This window comes from Gymnoscopelus microlampas (assembly GCF_963454915.1).
Source record: "Gymnoscopelus microlampas genome assembly, chromosome: 21".
Classification (NCBI taxonomy): Eukaryota; Metazoa; Chordata; class Actinopteri; order Myctophiformes; family Myctophidae; genus Gymnoscopelus; species Gymnoscopelus microlampas.
In genome coordinates this window covers 11,413,744-11,436,104 of record NC_139958.1, presented here as the reverse complement: position 1 = coordinate 11,436,104, position 22,361 = coordinate 11,413,744, and the positions used below count along the sequence as shown (strand labels likewise).

General features: G+C 40.1%; 1 protein-coding gene across 1 annotated transcript in view; it reads left to right on the top strand.

Annotated features, from left to right (window-relative positions):
* Positions 1–22,361, top strand: part of LOC311037799 (32 kDa beta-galactoside-binding lectin-like) — a gene marked incomplete at both ends in the record, with an annotated part of 49,440 nt that overhangs the window by 2,151 nt on the left and 24,928 nt on the right. The window contains 4 exons of the mRNA XM_084047089.1: positions 666–808; positions 5,251–5,325; positions 5,672–5,834; positions 6,697–6,839. Coding sequence (XP_083903215.1) covers positions 666–808; positions 5,251–5,325; positions 5,672–5,834; positions 6,697–6,839 — 524 coding nt within the window. The remainder of the gene's footprint in view (positions 1–665; positions 809–5,250; positions 5,326–5,671; positions 5,835–6,696; positions 6,840–22,361) is intronic.

Sequence of the window (22,361 nt, the reverse complement as noted above, 5' to 3'; positions counted from 1 at the left end):
CTCAGAGGCAAATATTGTACTTTTACTCCACTACAATTATTTGAAAACTTTAGTTACTACTTACTTTGCAGATATACGTTATTACATCATAAAACACACATTAACCACTTTAGCCTGATTTTATACCTTGGCTATTTGAAAATAGCCGATCTACAAGCTCTCAGCACTTTGCAGCGCGATGCGTTGTGAGCTTGTAGATCTGCTATCTTGAACGATTTTTGTACTTTTGCTTTTGGTACTTTAAGTACATTTTGATACCAATACTTTTGTACTTTCACTCAAGTAAATTTTGGTTATCGGATTTTTACTTGTAACAGAGTACTTCTACATTGCAGTGTTGATACTTTTACTTAAGTAAAACATTTGAGTACTTTTTCCACCACTGCTGTTAATAAAGGATTCAATTAATCAATCATTCAAGATACAAGATGATACGTAATATAACACATGACAACGCAAGGTAATACACGATACAATGTGTGTTAAAAAGCCATAGAAGTGTGAATTTAGTCATCAGTATCTTCCACAGTGACTATTTTTAACTAGACTTTTAGAATCAGTGTGCACTTTAAAATGCATTAAAAGTCAATGATAAATCTCCTTCTTTACTCTGGCACATTTGCACGTGAATAACTGAGATGTGCTACGGTCTCTCTCTCTTCTAGCTGACCCTATGCTGTGAGGAGGACTCTTTCAGGATCGTGGTGGATGGGAATCAGGCACACACCTACAAGCATCGCTACACCACCCTGCAGCAGATCAACGTGTTGGAGATTACTGGAGACATCACTTTGACTTCTGTTTTGTTGTATTAGGCTTGTGTAATGGTGGAAAGCAACTAAGTACATTTACTTAAGTACTGTACTTAAGTACAATTTTGAGGTATTTGTACTTTACTTGAGCATTTGTACTTTACTTGAGTATTTCCAATTTCCATTTTTACTTCTACTCCACTACATCTCAGAGGCAAATATTGTACTTTTACTCCACTACAATTATTTGCAAACTTTAGTTACTAGTTACTGTGCAGATATAAATTATGATATTATGAAACATACATTAACCACTTCAGCCCTATTTTATACCTAGGCTATTTGAAAATAGCCGCTCTACAAGCTCACAATGCGTCGCATCGCAATGCGTTGTGAGCTTGCAGATCTGCTATTTTCAAACATTTTAGTACTTTTACTTTTGGTACTTTAAGTACGTTTTGATGCCAATACTTTTGTACTTTTACTCAAGTATTTTTTGTATTCTGGACTTTTACTTGTAACAGAGTATTTCTATATTGCAGTATTGGTACTTTTACTTAAGTAAAGAATTTGAGTACTTTTTCCACCACTGGGCTTGTGTGTTTCGCTCAAGATTAAAGACCACCACAAAACCAATATCACTGATTAGTCTTTCATTTACTCTACTGTAAGTCAGAGCAGGATTTCTTCCCCTTTCTAGTTTTCTTCCAATATTGTTTAATTTACAGCAATTACTTTTATGTTTGTACTGTTTTGAAGATGTTAGTTCCATAAATAGTCATTTAAAACTGATGATAGCTGATTGCTTTGATTATGCCTTTATAGGGTTACGGTTATAACTTTACCGCATCCCTGTGATATTAGTAAGTACATTTGAAAGTAAATTTGATTTATAAAGCACATTTCAAAACAAGGTTACAAAGTGATGTACAATGGAACACGACTAAACACAATTAACAAGTTAAAAACAGAGTATAAAGGTATATAAATAGAGTAATAAAACAATACAACATGGATTAAAACAAAGCAATTTGTCCATGAAAGTCAGGTAAAACTTCATGGGGAAAAATGCTTACGGAACAAATGTGTTTTTAACATCCTCTTAAAACCTTCAACAGACTGCATTTTTTAAGGCTAACGGTAGGGCGTTCCACAGTGTGGGAGCGGCCACTGCGAAAGCCCGGTCACCCTTTGTTTTGAGATTGAACGCAGGTATTTTAAGAAGGCCTTTGTCAAAGGACCTGAGGGATCTCACATTGTCCTTAGGGGGCAGTAGGTCCGAAATATAAGGTGGGGCCAGCCCATGTAATGCTTTATAAGTAGCTAAAATCATTTTAAAATCTATTCTGGACTCTGGAATTGGTAGCCAGTGCAGTGCGGCTAACACTGGAGTTATGTGTGCTCTGCGGTTGGTGTTAGTGAGGATTCTGGCTGCCGTATTCTGCACTAGTTGAAGTCGGGATAATGATGAGCGGCTCAGGGTGGTATAGAGTCCGTTGCAATAGTCAAGACGGGAAGAGACAAAAGTGTGCACGATTTCTTCCAGGTCTTGAGAAGTGAGCATTAATTTTATTTTTGCAATATTGCGTAGATGGTAGAAGCATGACAGGGTAACCTTTTTAATATGGAACTCGAAGTTCATCTGATTGTCGAAGAAGACACCTAGGTTCTTTAGTTACCTAAGGCCAGACCTTGAAGGTGAACACTGAGACAGAAATATTTTGCTGTGCCATTTCAAAGTTGTTCAGTTTGGATAAATAAATGAGAAACTTTGCGCAAACCTCTTATGACACATATTTATATGTTTTGCCTGATCATGTGTACCGATTTGCATGAAATTTGGAAAAAATCTGGATAAAATCTGAAGGCTTAATATCAAAAGGATTGTTTTACATAAGTCGGCCTCCTGGTGGCGCTGTAAAAAGCAGATGTGAAAAATGCAGGGCAGATGTTTTTCTTTGGCCTCTAGGGAGTGTGCGTGCAAAGTGTCACGCAGATCGGTGCTGTTATAGTCGGCCTGTTATAGCGCCAGCATAGACAGCATGAGGCTGATTGGAAAAAAAATCAAGTGGCATTTCTTTCTCGGCCTAGTGAGAATGTGCGTGTGAAATGTCACGGAAATCGCAAGCTGCGTTCATGATTTGAGGCATTTTGTTCGAAACGGACCAATCCTGCAAACTTTGGAAGCCAACCTTAGCCAATCAGGATGGAATATGGAAAACAGGACAGATCTGTATAGAGATACTGTGTAGTACTGATTTGCGGGATGTTTAGATCAAATCTAAGCTTGATAAACAGGTACACTCTGCCTCGATAGAATTTGTTTGTCTTCCGCACGTAGCAGAGCTCCTCCTCTGTGAGTGTCAGTGTGTGTGCACTCACTCTGACACGCAGCACGGCAGCAGTGGAGAGGGGGTGGGGAGTTGGCTGGTTTGACGGACAGTTTGAGGATCCAATTGGAGTTGGGAGGTTTTGTCAGAAGCGCTTTTTAATACTTTTCATTGGTTAATTTTTTACAGACGTAAAGCAGTGGTTTTCAACCTTTTTTTGCGTCAAGGACCCCCAAATTGACACATATTAGCCCAGGGACCCCCCATTTGAAAAGATATGCCGGGGACTCAACCATTTTGATTCCTTGGGGGTCCCAATCTACACAGCAGTATCATAATCAGTGTTCATGTAACTCTGAGAGTGTACAAATGGAACCAAATGGACCATTTGGCTCCATTTGTACACTCTCAGAGTTACAGACACACAAGGTTCAATTTGGTTACTAACTATTAATTTGTCTGGGGACCCCCTGGAACCCCCTCAAGGACCACTGGTGGTCCCCGGACCACTGGTTGAAAACCACTAACGTAAAGGGTGTTCAATGGCGTTTATTTATGAAAAAAAAGAAACTGAAAATGGAGTTAGCTGGTACAGTACCTGCCGGACAGCTACGATATGGTCAGTGCACTGGGCTGGCACTCCTCTGCATTATTGGCTTATGATGACTCTCATGCTGCGACCTTATGTAATTACCGGCTACTGTGAGAAATCAAAATCTAGCAGTGGTGTAAAGTAACAAAGTAAATTTACTCAAGTACTGTACCTAAGTATAATTTTGAGGTATTTTTTTTTACTTTACTTGAGTGTTTCCAGTTTTCAGTACTTTTAACTTTAGTTACTAGTTACTTTGTACCCCCCCCCCCCCGCCCCCCCCCCACAAAAAGCATCCTGTGGTATTGACTTTTGTGATGTCTCTCATATAGATATGGAACCTTGTGTAAACACTAAACATATACAGTACCTCCTACTGCGAGGAAACAAAACCTACACTACTTGTAGAATAATCCATTAGTTAAATAAATTAAATGTAATGGTGGCGTTTGTATTGGCATGTTACCTGCACATGTGGCCTTCTAGCGCCTTCCTGTATCTTATTTTCATAATGTTTCAGGATATTTAGTCATGATAAGTACAAATATATGCAATTCTAAGCTCTGACCTACAGTGTTGAAATCAGGGGACTTTGCATGAGAGTGTTGAGAGAGTTGATTGATTAGATCAGATAGGAAGCTTGAGGGACAGTAGCCACTGTTATAGAACAGTGCTGGAGCGACAATTAAGACAATACACAAGTCACATGATTAATCAACAGAAGGTTTCACCCACATGGGTAGACCAAACCCATTTAAATAGAATGGATGCTCACTAAACAGTACGAAGTGTTATTATAGGGTGTTATTGCTGCGTTAGTCATTTTCCATTGTGAGCTCCAAGAGACTGACGGTAAGAATTGAGTGTTTACATGACGATAAATGTATGAATTTCTGTTATGTTTTACAGTTTTGTGTGTATATCTCATATCAGTGATTTGTTGTTGTGTTGTTGTTTGTGTTTCCTTTCCTAGGTTTGTAACCTGCTGCTTGGTTGACTGGCTAGATAATTGTACAACTTCTAGCTACTGGCTAGTGGCTAGTATAGAAACCTGACCATCAGCTGTGTGAAAGTGAACAGAAGACTATTTGGGGGACAATAAGCATACCCACATCATGTCTGCCATGGTATGTACAGTATGTGTATTTCATCTAGTCTGCAGTGTCAGCCTGTATAGATTTAGCTGTTAGTCCTTTAGGCTGGTCGTATACTTTAGACTGACAATTCTAGTTCCTTGTCAGATGATGATACATTTCCAATTCCGATGTAGGAGTCAGACAGTGGAGGGTTCGTCCAAAAGGACAGATTCCCCTCAGTAGGCTAATCAATAAAGCTCATATACAAGCTGGTCATATTATACCAGCTTGCGGCAAGCTTTTTTTTGCCCGGATCCCGTCTTTTTTTTGTTGTATCTGCAGCAGAAAATGTAATGTAAACAAATGATTCAATTCAATATTACCAACAAATGGGCTTGAGTAATCCAATTGAAAATAGTAGAGCATGTTATGGATCATTATTCGATCTACTTTCAGTCAACACTAATTTACTGTTGTATCTCTTAGAATGTTCTCTACAGGAGTGCCATCAACGATGGTCTTGCTCCTGGTCGGACCATCACTATCCAGGGAGTGGTTAATCCCGATGCCTTAAGGTCTGTAAAAAATAAAGTCATGCAGGTCAAGTGCAAGTAACACTTGACCACTTACATCCCAGCATCCGTATTCTGGGGATAACCTTTGCAGAAAATGCGTTGAGAGATTGTAGATTGGCTATTTTCAGCGAAGAAATTTAGTGTAGAGCTAAAACAGTCACTAGTGTGTTGTGTAGAGCCCTCAGGGACTTTACAGGGATGCTAGGGTTCATGTGGTTAATTGAGAAGAGAGTAATATATTACTCAGTACAACTTTTCACATATAATAACAAATACACAAATGTATGCCGGGTACTAAATTGATACTGTACACTAACAACACTTTCCCTTGTGCTTTCTCATGCAGTTTCCAAGTGAACCTTTGGTATAATCAGTCTGGCATCGCTCTGCATTACAAACCATGTTTCCACGAGAACGAAGTGGTGCGTAACTCGGCAGCATGGGGCAGATCGTGGGGAGATGAGGAGCGCTCTGGAGGAATGCCCTTCCAACAAGGGCAGCCATTTACGGTACAGTCACAGCTTAAATCACAGATACAGTGAAGATGGAGTGACAATGGAAACAAGCCCTTAGGGCTTTTTGTGTTATCCTTTTTGCATCATTGTATCATTGTAGGCTACCACTGTACTTTTTGCAAACTGTTAAAGGTAGGGTAAGTGATTTGCTTTGGTTAAAATAAGTGTTAAATAGCTCTATATTGTGATAGTACTCATTGCTATAGAGTGTTTGTTCAGTAAAAGGAGTCTCCTTGTCTCTCCACCTCTTTATAAAACACAAAATGCATTTTCGTTTCAGTTTCATTTCCAATTTTATCCGATCAGGATAGAGAACTCAATCAGGATATAGATTAAACAAGTGAAATTGGAAGTGATGACACTAAGAAATTAGCAGGCAAAATTGGAACTGGAACACTTGGTACTTTCTCCTGATTGGCTGAGATTTTGACACCTACCGGAAAATGTATTTTCTGTTTATTAAAGAGCTGGAGAGACATGGAGATTCCTGTTACTGAACAAACACTCTATAGCAATGATTACTATCAGAATATAGTGCTTTAACCTTTTAACAAAATACTTTTTTTTAACCAAAAAATATAACTTACCCTACCTTTAAAAAAGTATTCAGTTAATCAATCAATCAAGATGCAAGATGATACATAATATAACACATGACAAAGCAAGATAATCATATAGCACATGACAATGCAAGATAATGCACAATACAATGTGTGTTAAAAAGCCATAGACGTGTGAATTTAGTCATCAATATCTTCCACAGTGACTATTTTTAACTAGACTTTTAGAATCAGTGTGCACTTTTAAATGCATTAAAAGTCAATGATAAATTTGCTACGGTCTCTCTCTCTTTTAGCTGACCCTATGCTGTGAGGATGACTCTTTCAGGATCGTGGTGGATGGGAATCAGGCACACACCTACAATCATCGCTACACCACCCTGCAGCAGATCAACGTGTTGAAGATTACTGGAGACATCACTTTGACTTCTGTTTTGTTGTAGGCTGGTGTGTTGTGCTCAAGATTAAAGACCACCACAAAACCAATATCACTGATTAGTCTTTCATTTACTCTACTGTATGTCAGAGCAGCATTTCTTCCCCTTTCTAGCTTTCTTCCAATATTGTTTAATTTACAGCAATTACTTTTATTATTTTATTGTCTCAGGCCGCATGGCGAGAGAGTATGTTTTACCGTCCGTCCGTCCGTCCGTCCGTCCGTCCGTCCGTCCGTCCGTCCGTCCGTGTGTGTGTGTGTGTGTGTGTGTGTGTGTGTCCTGTCTGTGTGTTAGCAGCTAATCTCTGGCACCGTTGGCCCGGTCGCTGCGAAATGACACAATTTATCAAAAAAAATAGCAGATCTACAAGCTCATAGCACGGCACTCTGTATATCTGCTATTTTTTGAATAGCCAAAGAAATCTTAAAATGACACAGATGCGTTCGCGGCCTTAATGGCTTAATGTGGGGACGTCCTCGTGACCACTGCCCGTGTGTTAAATGGTTCCCACAGCACCAATTTCTTCAATTCAAATCTGATGTGTTTTGCTAGTTAATTGGGGGCCCACTTACAGTGACCCTCACGGCCGAACCAGCAGGCCCCAGCCCACAGGTTGAGAACCTAGGCTGAGGTAGAGGCAGACAAAAGGAACCTTGTTGTGACTTTTGGGTCAAGGAGGTGAAGAGACAAAACACGAGCAATGAGCAAACCTATAGTGACGAGAGGATAGCTGACAGACGTCACTGACCCAGTGTTACAGGGACGGGAAATCAATCAGTGGCGGTCCTGACCGATGACCCCCGGAGCTCACCCCTACCGGAGCACCCACAGACCCAGAGCCCAGCTGCATTAACAACCCATTAAGGCCTGAGGTTCCCATTCTACTAAATGTCTTCTAAATCCTCTAACGGTTTTCTGGAACACTTATCGTGTTGCTATGATATCAGTGGTTCTCAATCCTTTTCATGTCAAGGACCTCCAAAATGTTATGTATTTAGCCACCGGAAATATTTAGTTCCAGGGACCCCCCAGAAGCAAAGATTTGAGTTACAAATGTTTGCTTAAAAAAAAAAAAAAAAAAAAAAAAAAAAAAAAAATATATATATATATATATATATATATATATATATATATATATATATATATATATATATATATATATTCAAAGATTTGCCAATTCTACAAATGCCTTCTAAATCAGTAGTTCTCATACTTTCAACATCTTTCAAAAAATGTTCAAAAATAGTAGATGTACATGTACAACATAGTTATTTTTGGCCTTTTGTATGCATTTATTATAGATAGGAAATGGGGGGGAGAGAGATGGAGAGTGACACGCAGCAAAGGCCGTCGGGATCGGGACTCTAACCCGCGACACGCTGTCAGGCTACATTTTAGCCATAGGTGTCTGGACAGGCCGGCATAGTGTAATTAATCACCAGCGTGCGGCTATCAAAAACAATCTGATGGACTCAACCCAGATTAACCATTCCTTTGAAATGCAATACTACAACGCCATCACTTCAATTAGACCTATGCATAATGTATGGCATTTTTCTGTTGATATGTTAATATCCATCTATTATTAACATTTAAGAGTGAGACAATGTGGAATATTCAGTGGGCCTTTATTCTGTGGAAGCTCACTGTAATGCATTTTCCATCCTCCAGGAGCAGTATACTATACTAATAGTATAACAAAAAAAAAAAAAAAAAAGTGTAATACTGCGTGAGCACACTTTTTGTTTGTTTGTTGAAAGAATGAGTTTTAAAATACTTTAGCCATTAAGACCTGAGGCCGATTCTACACAAATGCCTTCTAAAATCAGTAGTTCTCAAATGTTTTTGTGTTAAGGACCGACAAAATGATATGTATTTGGTCGCGGACCCCCCATCTGAAAATGCTTTGTACCAGGGAACCCCCAGAAGAGTTAAAAATCATTCAAACACTTTCAAAAATGTTAGAAAATAGCTTTGTGCCGTGCTGCGAGCTTGTACATCTGCTATTTTTGAGCGGTTCTAAATCCTAAGAGTTTTCAGAAAAACTCATGTTGCTACATAATATGCTGTAGATAAACTCTAAAATGATTTTGCCACCATGGTCTGTGGTTATGATGTTCATCATAACCATAGAACATGGTGGAAAAATTGGGCCAAAAATGTACAAATATACAGTATATATCTCAGTGTAGGTCTACATAGTGGAATGGATAGAATATTCTCCTAAGCTGGGATGGGAAAAGAGGCAGATGCAGCTTTTGAGAATATGACACCAACCATCTATTTGCTATTATTTAATTAGATCTGTGTAAAATTGTTCTTTTATCGAATTCTTAGGCAGAATGAATCATCAACGTGGATTTAGAAAGATTATATTTAGATGTAGGAGTCAGTCTACCCATGATTATTATGTTTTTTCCTTGGCAAGCCCAATCATAATGTGATTTTAAGATGGGCACTTTGAAACAACAAAAGGATGATTGCACTCAACAGTGAGATAATCCTAACATTATGTGGGGAAATAAACAAAACCTGCCGCTTTCATCAGTGGCAATGGATCGCCTTTGCTGATGGTGACGTTCACATTTTTATTTTTTTAATTTATTTTGTATTTTATTGAGTGGTTCTCCAAAATGATTTTTATTCTTCATCACTTTTATACTGAATAAATTGATGATCTCTAAGAGGAATGGTGTTGGTGGTTTATGTTAATAAGATATATTTAAATGTTGCTCCTAAATTGATCATCAGACAATTTTGTCAACGTCTCTATCTGATCTATTGAATATGATGATAAATGGAATAAACCTAAAATGTGATAGACAGAGAGAAGCTCACACATCCACAGATGCTCTGAGGCTGTCTTCAGGACCCTCTGTCTGCACTCTGCAGTGCTTCGAGGGCATCTGGTCAGGATGCTCTCAGTGGCGCCTCTGTAGAAGATCCTATATCTTTATGGTGTGGATTCTGTGTTTGGAGTCACTTAGAAATCTTTTTTTTTTTTTTTTTTAAGAAAAGAAAAAGAAGACATGCACTGAACTCACAGTGAGCACCAACTGATTCTGGACTGCCCCACTGGCAATTCTCTGGTGTATACTGTATAGAGCAATGGTTCCCAAACATTTTGGCTCGAGACCAAAAAAATTAATTTGATATCTCCCCGGGACCCAAAACTAGTGAGAATAGCGGATCTACAAGCTCATGGAATTGTCATTTGTATTTATGCAATTCTCAGATTTTTTTAATTTTATTATTCTTTTCAGGAAAAAAAAACGATTTTATTCGTTTTTTTGTATTTAAAAAAAAATACAACTAATTTGTGGGTCTGGACCTACAAATATAGTAGTAGTTGCATTCACATTGCTAATTATTTTTCTTTTCTATTTTCTATTTTTTCTTTTTACTGTGATTGGTAATGTGATGGCAATTCAGATATATTACAAATGTCAGAAACGTTAGATTCATTACTTTTGCCTCTCTGTCATCACACAGACTATGCGCATTGCGCACAGATTCAGACACACGTATACTTTAGACTCTCAGTATAACTCATGACCCATGAAAAAAAAAGGCTCGGAAGGGTCAGTATATAGCTGCAGAGTCAGAGTGAGAGAGAGATATTCTCTTCTCCGTTGCTTCGGAGGTCATGTGTGTGAAACAACCCAAGGCAGGAGATGGAATTCCACAAACGTCACTCAGCTCATCTGCGATGCTCCTTCAAGTGAAACCAAAGAGGTGTGAAGTGAAGGAGTGAAAATGAAATGTAATAATCATAAATCACACTTTTCTGGGGGCCCGCGATAGGCATATATACTTTTTATCTATCGCAAGTGAAAGTGGCTAAGGCATTTTGTCAACCCATTGAATCCATTCCAGGATGGGAAAAAGAAAAAAGAGGCGAGAGAGGGGAGAGAGGAGCTATCCGTGATGGACGGGGTTGTGTGGGTTGAGTGGCCATGGATGAAAGAGACTGAAACTCTTTCATCTCCGTGTCAAGCGATAAACCGTCAAAGGGAGAAATTATTGAGCTGCGCGGAGTGGGCCAAAGGTGAAAACAAACCTCTCTCCTCCTGAAAATAAGTCTGGCATTCAGACCTGTAATGTCTGAGTAAAGGACCCGGGTTTATAGACATTGCACTTGTGTGAGCCAATAAGACATGGGATGTTGCTGTCTTTCCCGTCAAGGTATTGATGTTTGGCTAAACAGAGTGCATGCCTTGTTCTTGTATCTTGATTTGTACTACAGAGCACTGACATTCAGTCGGTCAATTATGACTCGTACGTTTGTGTGTGATCCGTCCAAGGTGAGGATTTACCGTGTCAATTGTGGCATGAATAGGCTTTTGAACAGGGAGTATAAACACTAAACGGCATAAGACAAGAGCAATATTTCGTCTGGCCATGGTTTTCCATTTAACCACATGAACCCTAGCGTCCCCATTCTGGGCATATCATAATTGCCGGACCCACCCAAGGTCATTTTTTATAGCGTTTGCACAGGGAATACAACATAGACAAGAGCAATGTTTTGTCTGGGCATGGTTTTCAATGTAAGTGGTCAGGACATGTCCTAACCACCTTTACAAAGTAAATATAGACATTTTTAATGAAGTATTATTATTCATTTTTGTATTTATTTGTTTACATTGAGTTGGCTCAGATGGGTGTATTTATTTCCACCGTAATCTGAAGACTCATCTCTTCAGACTCCACCTTAGCCTGTAGCACTTGCCCTAGCCATGATGGCCTTGCAGTCTTATGCAAAGGTTAACATGTAATTTAGATAGCATGTTATTCATTTTTGACAGATGCCAGGTTCATTTGTTGACCTGGCATCTTATAGTCTGTAGAGACCAATTATTTTTTTTTTTACCAACATTGAGACTGGATGCACAGGTGATTGTTTCATGCAATCAATTCTCAACCTGTTGTTTCAGCGCACCCCAACCCCCTCTTGTGTGTTGGCTAGTGCTGCGCCCTAGCGAGCCCCGACAGAATGGGTTTCATTTGCAACCAGTATGACGCTTGCAACCAGTGTGACGTCGTCTGTTAACTCATTCACTGCCTGAATTTTTCTGGCCGCGTTTGCCCACTGCCAGAGATTTTTCATAGAAAAAAAAAAATACTCAGGAGCCGAGATACAGAATGTTTATGTTTTAAGTTAACAAGGAAGTGGATGGGAGTCTAGATCTTCGAAAAATCATATCTCCTTGGTATTTGGGTCAAATAAAATAAATAAATATATATATATATATATATATATATATATATATATATATATATTATATTTTTAAGTCGTTTTAGTCGATCTAGGCAGGCATGGCTTATGGGACAAAAGTCGTTTTAGGGGTCTATAGTTGTAATGTACATATTATTATTCATTTTTATATTATAATGTTTAGACTGATGATAGGTTCTTGGTTTACCTATGATCCTAGATTACTGAGGCACTACACTGTCTCTGTGTTTACCTTGCTCGCTGTAAACCGCTCTGGATTAAGAGCATCTGCTAAATTGTAAATTAGTTTGAGTCTGCAAGCTTGGCAGTAACCATAGCCATTCATTATGGTTATATTTACACCTCCACCAGTGGGACACCAGGACATGTCTAACAAACACAGTCTGGCGCTCTGCTCTAAGCTGCAACACAGAGTAAAAATAATGAAAACTGGAGATCATTATGTTTAATCTGTTCATTTTTACGCACGTATGCACGCGCGCGCGCACACACACACACACGCACGCACGCACGCACGCACGCACGCACGCACGCACGCACGCACGCACGCACGCACGCACGCACGCACGCACGCACGCACGCACGCACGCACGCACATGCACACCTGTGCACGCGCACACACACACCGAATAAGTGCAAATTCAATACATAAACGCTAAAATAACTACATTCCTGGTTTTCCTTTTACACAGAGAAAATCTCATTAATTTCGCCTTGAATGTCTACATCTGAACGGATAACAGTGCAATTTCATATGCAATGCAACGAGGTCATATCCTTTGAAAAACTGCCGTAGCCTAAGTTGAAAAATACATAAGATAAAAGCAGGAAACGTACGGGCCAACAGCTATGTTGAGGTAAGTGATGCAAAAATTATGCATTCAATTCGTTAATTCGTTTATTTGTACGAGGGAACGTTGTACAAAATGCGTTAAATGTCAAGCAAAGAGACCAGATTCAGCGACTAGGCTCATTTCCATCTGCAGTCCCTGAGCAGGTGAACAGAAACAGAACCTAACATCTCCTCCACAAATAACCTGTTGACATCCAGGCATGCAAAGCACTTATACACATGATGCAGGAGAACACAGCACAAGAGAAAACAAAACATGAATAGACTCAAAAGTCAAAGGTCAGTTTTAGAGCAGTGCTTCTCAAACTTTTTCATGCATTTGGCTGCATATATATACATATTTTCAGGGACCTCCAGAAGCAAAGATTTTAGTAAAACATTATAAAAAATATATATACATTCAGAAATTTGTAAAAATTGTCATGATTTTTGAATAGCCAACGTATAAATGGATAAAGTGGTTAAAGGAGAGATCCGGACCCAAATACATATATATTGTGTCTGCCTATAACCATTCATCAACATACCTGATGCAGTTGACTTTTTTCATCGATTTTTTTCTCCCTTCCACAGCTAGAATGCTAGAAGCCTAGAGCATAAATCTAATTTGGCTATTTTCGTCGCTCCAAACTTAATTTTGTTTTCACGAATCCTCTCTATGTAGTATCCTGGCACTCACACATGCACTGTTTGTTACTCATGAGCTGCCGTTCGTACAGAACGGCGTACCGCGATATTTCGTGTGTAGCGCTCTCCCTCCCCTCATAAGTGCATGTGTGAGTGCCAGGACACTACATAGAGAGGATTCGTGAAAACAAAATTAAGTTTGGAGCGACGAAAATAGCCGAATTAGATTTATGCTCTAAGCTCCATTCTAGCTGTGGAAGGGGTCTGCAGAATGGAGCACAGGGGCTTCTATGGAAAAAGTCAACTGCATCAGGTATGTTTGTGAATGATTATAGGCAGACACAATATAGTATATGTATTTGGGTCCGGATTTCTACTTTAAAATGATTGTAATGCTTCATTAACTACTTTTTCTGGGGACCCCCTGGAACCCCCTCCAAGGACCCCTGGGGGTCCCCGGATCACACTTTGAGAACCACTGAGTTAGAGATCTCAACAGTCAGTGAATCAGAGTCGAGTGTCAGCACCTCCACCACCATTGGCACTTTGGCAGACTACATTCCTCCTGAAGGCCAATACCACAAACACCTGGCTCAGGTACCCTTTTAAATCCTTGAAGCCAGGACTCTTCACATTTAAATAGACCGATCATCACAGTAGTCAATTCATTTGAATTAGGGTTGTCCGATATTGGCTTTTTTACCGATAACCGATATACCGATATTGTCCAACTCTTAATTACCGATACCGATATCAACCGATACCGATATATGCGGGGATTATTGTGATTAGGGTAAGCTCAAATTTCATATCACACACACCATATACAGTAAGAACTCCTGTAACTTATTTATAAAGCAACATTTTTTTATTTTTTTTTCAAAAACCGATACCGATATTTTCCCGATATCAATTTTTATGCTAATATCGGCCGATAATATCGGGAGGCCGATAATATCGGACATCCCTAATTTGAATGATCACAAATATAACAGATTGGATCCATACATGACCCCACATACACCACCATGTGGCCTATAACTATACTTATTGGATGGTTTACGCATCGATAAATAATATTCTACAAAACCTTAAACACAACTCATTCACTGTTGCTTCCTCCGGCTGTCAGCGTCCCTGGACTGTTGGTATGCGCCTGTTTGCTCCCACCACAACCACCCCAGCACCACCAGTGGTCTCTGCCAGTGGTGTAAAGTAACTAAGTACTGTACTTAAGTACAATTTTGAGGTATTTTTTACTTTACTCAAGTATTTCCAATCTTCAGTATTTTTCAGATGCAAATATTGTACTTTTACTCCACTGCAATTATTTAAAAACTTGAGTTACTGGTTACTTTGTAGATTTTGATAATCATTACAAAACATACATAACCCACTTCAGCCCTACGTTTTGGCCATTTGAAAATAGCCAATCTACAGGCTCACAACGCGTCGCATCAGCTATTTTCTGCTATTTTCAAAAGCTTGTAGATCTGCTATTTTCAAAAGCTTTTTATACATTTTATGCATTTGAAAACTTTGGGACATTCTGCATAATGACTACTTTCTACTTTTGGTACTTGAAGTACATTTTGATACTAATGTATTTTTACTTTAAGTAATTTTTTAATTCCGGACTTACTTGTAACAGAGTATTTCTACATTGCAGTATTGATACTTTGACCTAAGTAAAACATGTGAATACTTTTTTCCACCACTGCCAGTTGTCTCTGCTCTGATAGCTGCGTTCCCCATGGGGGGTTGTTCTGAACGACCAAGATAAACAAATACAATATTCACACTCGTATTTACATTTCATAAATAAAATATTGGTTTCAATCTATTTGGTGAGTTATCTGACTGAACTTGTAGTGGTCCGGCTCATAATTGCTAACTGGTGACATATTTATCTTCACTGTAACTACATTAAATCAATTAACCATGGAAGACTTTTCTGAAGTAAAATGTAATATTTATTAATAATAAGTATGGAGACATTGCAAGTTAGCTGTGGTATGAGTTGGATAATGCACTGTGAGCAGTCAGCTATGAGGAAATAATCACCGCTTTGCGTCACCCCCTCGACTTGTGCTCCCAGTGCATTATGAAATACTGAATGTGAATATGTGAATGTATTTTCTGATATTGCCGCATTTGTAATGTGCATTTTTAATATACTGTAGCTGATGGCAGTGCGTCTAACTCCACACATCTGAAAACATTGCGCCTAAATTTAATTTCACAACTGGATGGAAACGGTTTATTTCTCTTGTACAAAGTGCACTTGTCTGCTGATCAAGTGGACTATTATTTCGGGTGTGCAATAGGCTGGCTCTTTTAAAAGAAGAACAAGTTGTAAAAGAAACAAAAAACAACCCTGATGTGTTGTGCTGTGTAGGAGATGAATATTGATGAGGGTAAATAAAATGTAAACAGTATTGGCTTGGGCACTTGGGCTTGAGGAAACAATTTCCCCGTCCAACAAAATATTACTAACTCACTGCCTGAGTCTGTTTACAACTACTTACTTACTGTATATACTGTACATAACGTATATTATGTCTCTGCGGGGTGGAAACCATATGTCCAAAACTCTTACTTTTCAGGGGGAAAAAAGGGGATGGGGGGTGATGACCTGTTTTCCGATGTAGTTATTATTTATTCACAAGCTAGTTGTTAGTACTTGTCTTGGTAAGACATTTTCAAACATTCTCCTATATTAAAATTGCCGAGAGGGTGGGTCAACAGCCTTCCGAGACGCACCGTTGCTCAGATGATAATAATACTAACTTCAATTTATATAGCGCCTTTCAAAAACCCAAGGACACTTTACAATTACAAAAACATAAACAAACTATTTCCCAAAAGCCTGAGTAAACAAGTGTCCCTTCAGTGGGGACTTGAAAGAGTCCAATGTTGGCGTCTGGCGAATCTCCATGGGGAGAGAGTCAGAGGGCAGTCACACTGAAAGCTCTATCGCCGAGGGTCTGCGTAACCCATTAAGACCTGGAACTGTGTTATTTTTAGATTTGAGTTAAAAAGCATTATTTTACACTTTGGGCTATTCAAAAATAGCAGATATACAAGCTCATAGCGCGGCACCGAGTGCCGCGCTACAAGCTTGTAGATCTGCTATTTTTGAAAAATCGTGAAAATGTGTGCAAATCTTCTGAATATATATATTTTTTAAAGCGAACATTTTTAACTCAAATCTTTGCTTCACGGGGGTCCATGGAACAAAATATTTTGATGGGGGTCCGCGGCCAAATACATATCATTTTGGGGGTCCTTCACATGAAAAAGATTGAGCAACACTGATATAGAAACATACGTTTTTCAGAAAACTGTTGAGATTTAGGAGACATGTAGAATCGGCTTCAGGTCTCAATGGGTTAAACTTCCGCACCAAACTTGGCACACACACACTGTTCAGGGGTCTGCCATCAGAATAGCCACAGCCAGGGGCCCCTGGGTGGGACCCCTGGGGTAGAGCCCTGCGTGGGAGTGTTTTATTAATCCCGCTCCTGCCCGCTCCCGTTGGATTTCTGACCATTTCCCACCACCCGCCCCCGCAATAATTTAATTTCTGACCGGCATCAGTTCATTTCTCTCCACCGCTCCCTCCCGCCACAACAAAAAAAACATTAAATGGCATTTAGTCCCGCGGCGGGTAGTACCGCAGGAGTCCTGCAGCTTATACATTTCCATTGAAATCCAAAAACATCACAAAACAGAATGAGATATAGTGAGCGGGCGTGCGCGAGAGAGAGAGGGGCTGTTTATTTGTGAGGAGTTGCTCACAGATAGAGGGAAAGTGTTTATATTGCGACGGGACATATATTTTATAGGTATATATTATATTGTGACACCGTGACGAGCTGCGCACAGTGCACAGCATGAGAACGAATGAGAGAGAGAGCGAGAGAGATAGAGAGACTCCGCGCGCGGTGTCCGCAGCACAGTAGGGGAAATTACGTTCTCCTCTGCATGCAGACATATTTATACCTTGCTAAAGTATATACAGTATATAAGCTCTATATCTGGTTTATTGCGGGAGGATGCAGGATTTTGCGGGGCCCGCAGGTTTTTATTTTGACAGCCTGTTCCCGACCGCAGGTATTTAAATACGGCCCCACGCCCACAATATTTGCGTTGGGACCTGCGGGTACCACGGGATACCGATGCAGGCTCTATACCCTGGGGGGCCACAGGTGCACCGATAAATCCGCTCCGCACCAAACTTGGCACAAACACATGTTCATGCATGGGGCCTGCCATGGCAATACTGTAGTCCCACCAGCAGGGGCCACGTCAGGGGCTCCTGGGGGCCCCATGCAGGCACACCGTTACTCTAATTCAGGGGTCTTCAACAGGGGGTCCGGGACCCCTAGGGGGTCCTCAGAGTTGCTACAGGGGGTCCGCCAAATCTTTGTGTGATATCATTTTTTTTACCTTAACCACTTGAACCCTAGCATCCCTTTTCTGAGGAGAACTTTAGCCGAAAATAGCCGATCTACAAGCTTACAACGCCTCGCGCTGCGAGGCGTTGTAAGCTTGTAGATCGGCTATTTTCGGCAAAGAGGGGAAAAAAAGAGCAGACCAAGTACAGAGTGAAAGTTTACTAAGTATTAACGGTTTAAGTCGTTAAATGCCTTTTTTTTTTTTTACAATTTTATGTAAAATATAGTGGGGGTCCCTGCTTCATCTCTCTCTCAGTAAGGGGGTCCTTGGCCTGAAAAGGTTGAAGACCCCTGCTCTAATCCTCAACAACCCTGGCACAAATGCTGATCATGGGTCTGTCACGACAAAAGGGGGAATATATGGAGCACTGTTTAACACTTCAAATGGCCATAAGTCGATGACGTTTCTCTGCTCGGCGCAATATACTGTAGTGCGTGCCAAAAATCCTGAAGGGGGGCGTCAACAAGTGTCATTTGGTAGCGGCGGACATCTTACTGGGGTATAAACAGGTTGACTTAACATTGCCCCCCACCAGTATGTCTGCAGCTACTATGCCACGCCCGCCCCCCCCCCCCCCCCCTCCGTGGTGACGACACGTTGGCAAGTACTATAGGGCTGGATTTGAAGGCTGCATAGCAACTTCAAAATCTAGTTATCAAAAAGAGCAGAAATCATGTAGTGAGCTTGTAGATTGGCTGTTTTTTCGTACTTCTGAAAGATACTCTCATCATACAACAAAGTATAACATAGGGCATTAATTCATGAAAATAAAAAGATCAGACATTACAAGGTTTCTGTCCTACAGCGATGATTTACATCTACATTAATGAAAGCATTAATTTCATTAAACCCATTAAAACCGGGAAAGCATCTGTGTCTGTGTTAGATTTTAGCGTTGGCTGTTCAAAAATAGCAGATCTGCAAGGTCACAGCGCGTCACTTTGTGCCGTGCCGCGAGCTTGTACATCTGCTATTTTTGAACACGTTTTGAAAAATCTTGAAAGTGCATGCGAGAACCACTGGTTTAGAAGAAGGCATTTGTAGAATTGGCCTTGGATATTAACGGGTCAAAATGTTATTGCGTCTGCCCGTCAAACAACTTGTGAGGCTGCGGGCGTCAAAAAGCAATCCTACAGTACGTGTATATATCGTGAACAAGGCCATATGCTTCCCTATAGCTATAACACAATAGATACATACATATGGCAGGCATCATCTCAACACCTGTTTAATAAAACATGTCGTTGGGATCCACAGCGTGCAGAGAGAGGTTCTTTCATGTTTTATTTTCTCCTACCAGGCAGGTGGAGATGTTGCATTCACGCGTGTGTGTGTGTGTGTGTGTGTGTGTGTGTGTGTGTGTGTGTGTGTGTGTGTGTGTGTGTGTGTGTGTGTGTGTGTGTGTGTGTGCGCGCGCGCGCGTGTGTGCGTGCGTGCGTGCGTGTGTGCGTGTGCGTGTGACAGAAAGCGAGAGAGAGGAGGGGAGAAGTAGAGAATAGTTTCACATTGAGCTATTCATATACCTGTAGTCTCATCCGAACAGGTTTCCAAGTCAAATAATCACATTTAAAAAAGTAATTAGGACCTTTAGTTACACAAGCATTGTTGTGAAGAAGTGTCGTTCTATGGTGGAGAGATCGCAACAAGCAAGTACACACAATGCCTGTCTCTAACACACATTCAGAGAGTAAAGGGGAGAGAGAGAGAGAGAGAGAGAGAGAGAGAGAGAGAGAGAGAGAGAGATTGTGATTTGATTTGACAGAAGGATGTCCAATGGCATACAACCACCATAAATGACGGACTGTCATATTATGTGAATTCCTGTTAGTTTATTTTATTTCATTGAGTTCATTATTTTAGTCAAACCTATGATACTTGACTGCAAAGTAGGTAAGTAGTAAGTACTGTTGTAACTGTACATTTGTTGAGAGAACTTTATCCATTAATACTGTAAGTTGGCTATTCAAAAATAGCAAATCTATACAAGCTCACAGCCTGTAGATCTGCAATTTTTAAAAACGCTTAGTTGATTCTGAATAATATAATAATAATACAAAAAACACAAATCTTCTGGGGGTCTCTGGCACAAAACATTTTCAGATCAACTTGGGGGTCCTTGACACAAAAAAAAGTTTAAAGAGCTACTGCTCTAACTGATCTATGACTTTAGAGTTTATTCATCTGTACAGTACATGTTGTTTCTTGTTTGTTTTATTTGACGCTTTGCTTTGGCAATGTAAACCTATAAGTTTCCCCGCGGCAATAGAGCCACTTTGAATCAAACTGAATTCAGAGAGAGGGTTAGGGAGAGAGAGAGAGAGAGAGAGAGAGAGAGAGAGAGAGAGAGAGAGAGAGAGAGAGAGAGAGAGAGAGAGAGAGAGAGACAGAGAGACAGAGAGACAGAGAGAGAGAGAGAGAGAGAGAGCCTGAGAGAGAGAGCGAGCAGCTCAGACAGAGACAGTGTCAGTTCGTGTGCACTCAGCCAATTTGTGTTTGACGGAGCAGCCGCTCTCACTCTCATTTTCCCCTCCACGAGCTCATTAAGCTTTTATTGCCAAGCCGCTATACACGTTCATGTTGCCATAAAGTGTTTGTTGCTTGTGCTTGTTGGTGTGTAGATCTCCGGTTACACAGGAGCTTGCACATTCGGTTGCGACTGTCAATAAATAATTCATTTGCATAATAGAATGTTACTGAGATGTTTTTCGATTTAGCCGAACTAATTCCACACACAGATTATTTTTTTGTTATATGATTGCGCAAACTTTCGATTTGTGAGCTGATATTGTACAGTACATGAGATACTTTTGCTGTTCACTAAAAACAACGGGGTACCACGGCGTATTAGGACTCAGAAATCTTTTGTTTAATGTCGCAAATCTGTGAGTTTATAAAGTCGGGAATTTCCGAGATTAAACTCAGAGATTTCTGAGTTAAAGGAGTAGTGCACCCCAATTACTCTATCAATTACACAACCCATGAAGCCTTGAATTCGTGGAGAATTTTTAGTTTACTCGGTCGGTCATCAAATTATTGGCTCAGGAATGAGACAAAAACAGACTTCATGGGGTAATTGATAGAAAATAAGTCATTTTTTGGGCAAACTACTCATTTAAATCTCAGAATATTGCCCCCCCCCCTTATGTTGCTCTATATATATATATATATATATATATATATATATATATATATATATATATATATATATATATATATATATATATATATATATATATATATATATATATATATATATATATAAAATGACACAGATGCTTTCCCGGTTTTAATGGGTAAGGTAACCCGCCAAATTGCTCAGCTGATTGGCACATCAGAGGCAATGACGTATATACATACACCCACATAGTAACATGCATGTGTGAAACCTCTCGAGCGTATCTGCCTGAACTAGCTCGCAGCAGGCCATACGCATCATTATATTATTATCATTACTATGCACCGTGGCACGTTTCATGCAGGTGCATGCATTCAATGCACTTAAAACACAAACGTAGTAGCAGAATACACCATAAGGTCGCAAACACATACAGTGACCTGACCACCCCAACCTCCCACCCACACACGTGTACGGAAATAATTCACATTAAAGCTAATGGCCTTCACTGACACATATGCAGTAGTAGCAATGACACATACATATAGGAACAAACACTCATACACCCACACACGCATGTTCTAACCATCAAAGGCATGTGAGAACAGAATGGTAGGCTACTTTTAAATAGAGGACACAGTTTCTGCAGCTCGCAGGTCATAAATTAAGTTGTTCCAAAGTGTAGTTCCAAAGTGTAGGTCCATAGTGGCCAAATGTACCCTCTCCAGACCTACATTTTACTTTAACGTTTGGCTAGGAAGATGATCTGAGAGGCCTGGTCTGTGAGCAGTGGGCAGGTCACAGATGTACTGTATTTAGGAAGCTAGATTCTACGCTGTACATAGTGAAAATGTCTTTTGTGATTAATGTGGGGAGCCAATGTAGTGATCTCTGAGCACAGTCGGAGTAATGTGTTCGGTATACAGTGAGTACTCTGGCTGCAGCATTTTGGATAAGCTGGAGTCTGCTTTTTTTTAGGTATACAGGGTGTTATCTATTCTAACCTGTTGGAGACAAATGCATGGACCAGTCTTTCAGTCTTTCATCAGGCTAAGACACGAAGCTTCTTACCTTTGAGTTTCGTTTTACTTTGCCGATTGGGACGGTGCTCGAGGTAGTCGAGGACTTCAAATATCTCGTCTTGTATACTGCTTCAACGGGACAGGATCAGAAGGTCCGGAGGGCCCTGTATGGGATGAGAAGAGTATGGAACGCTGATATGGTAGAAG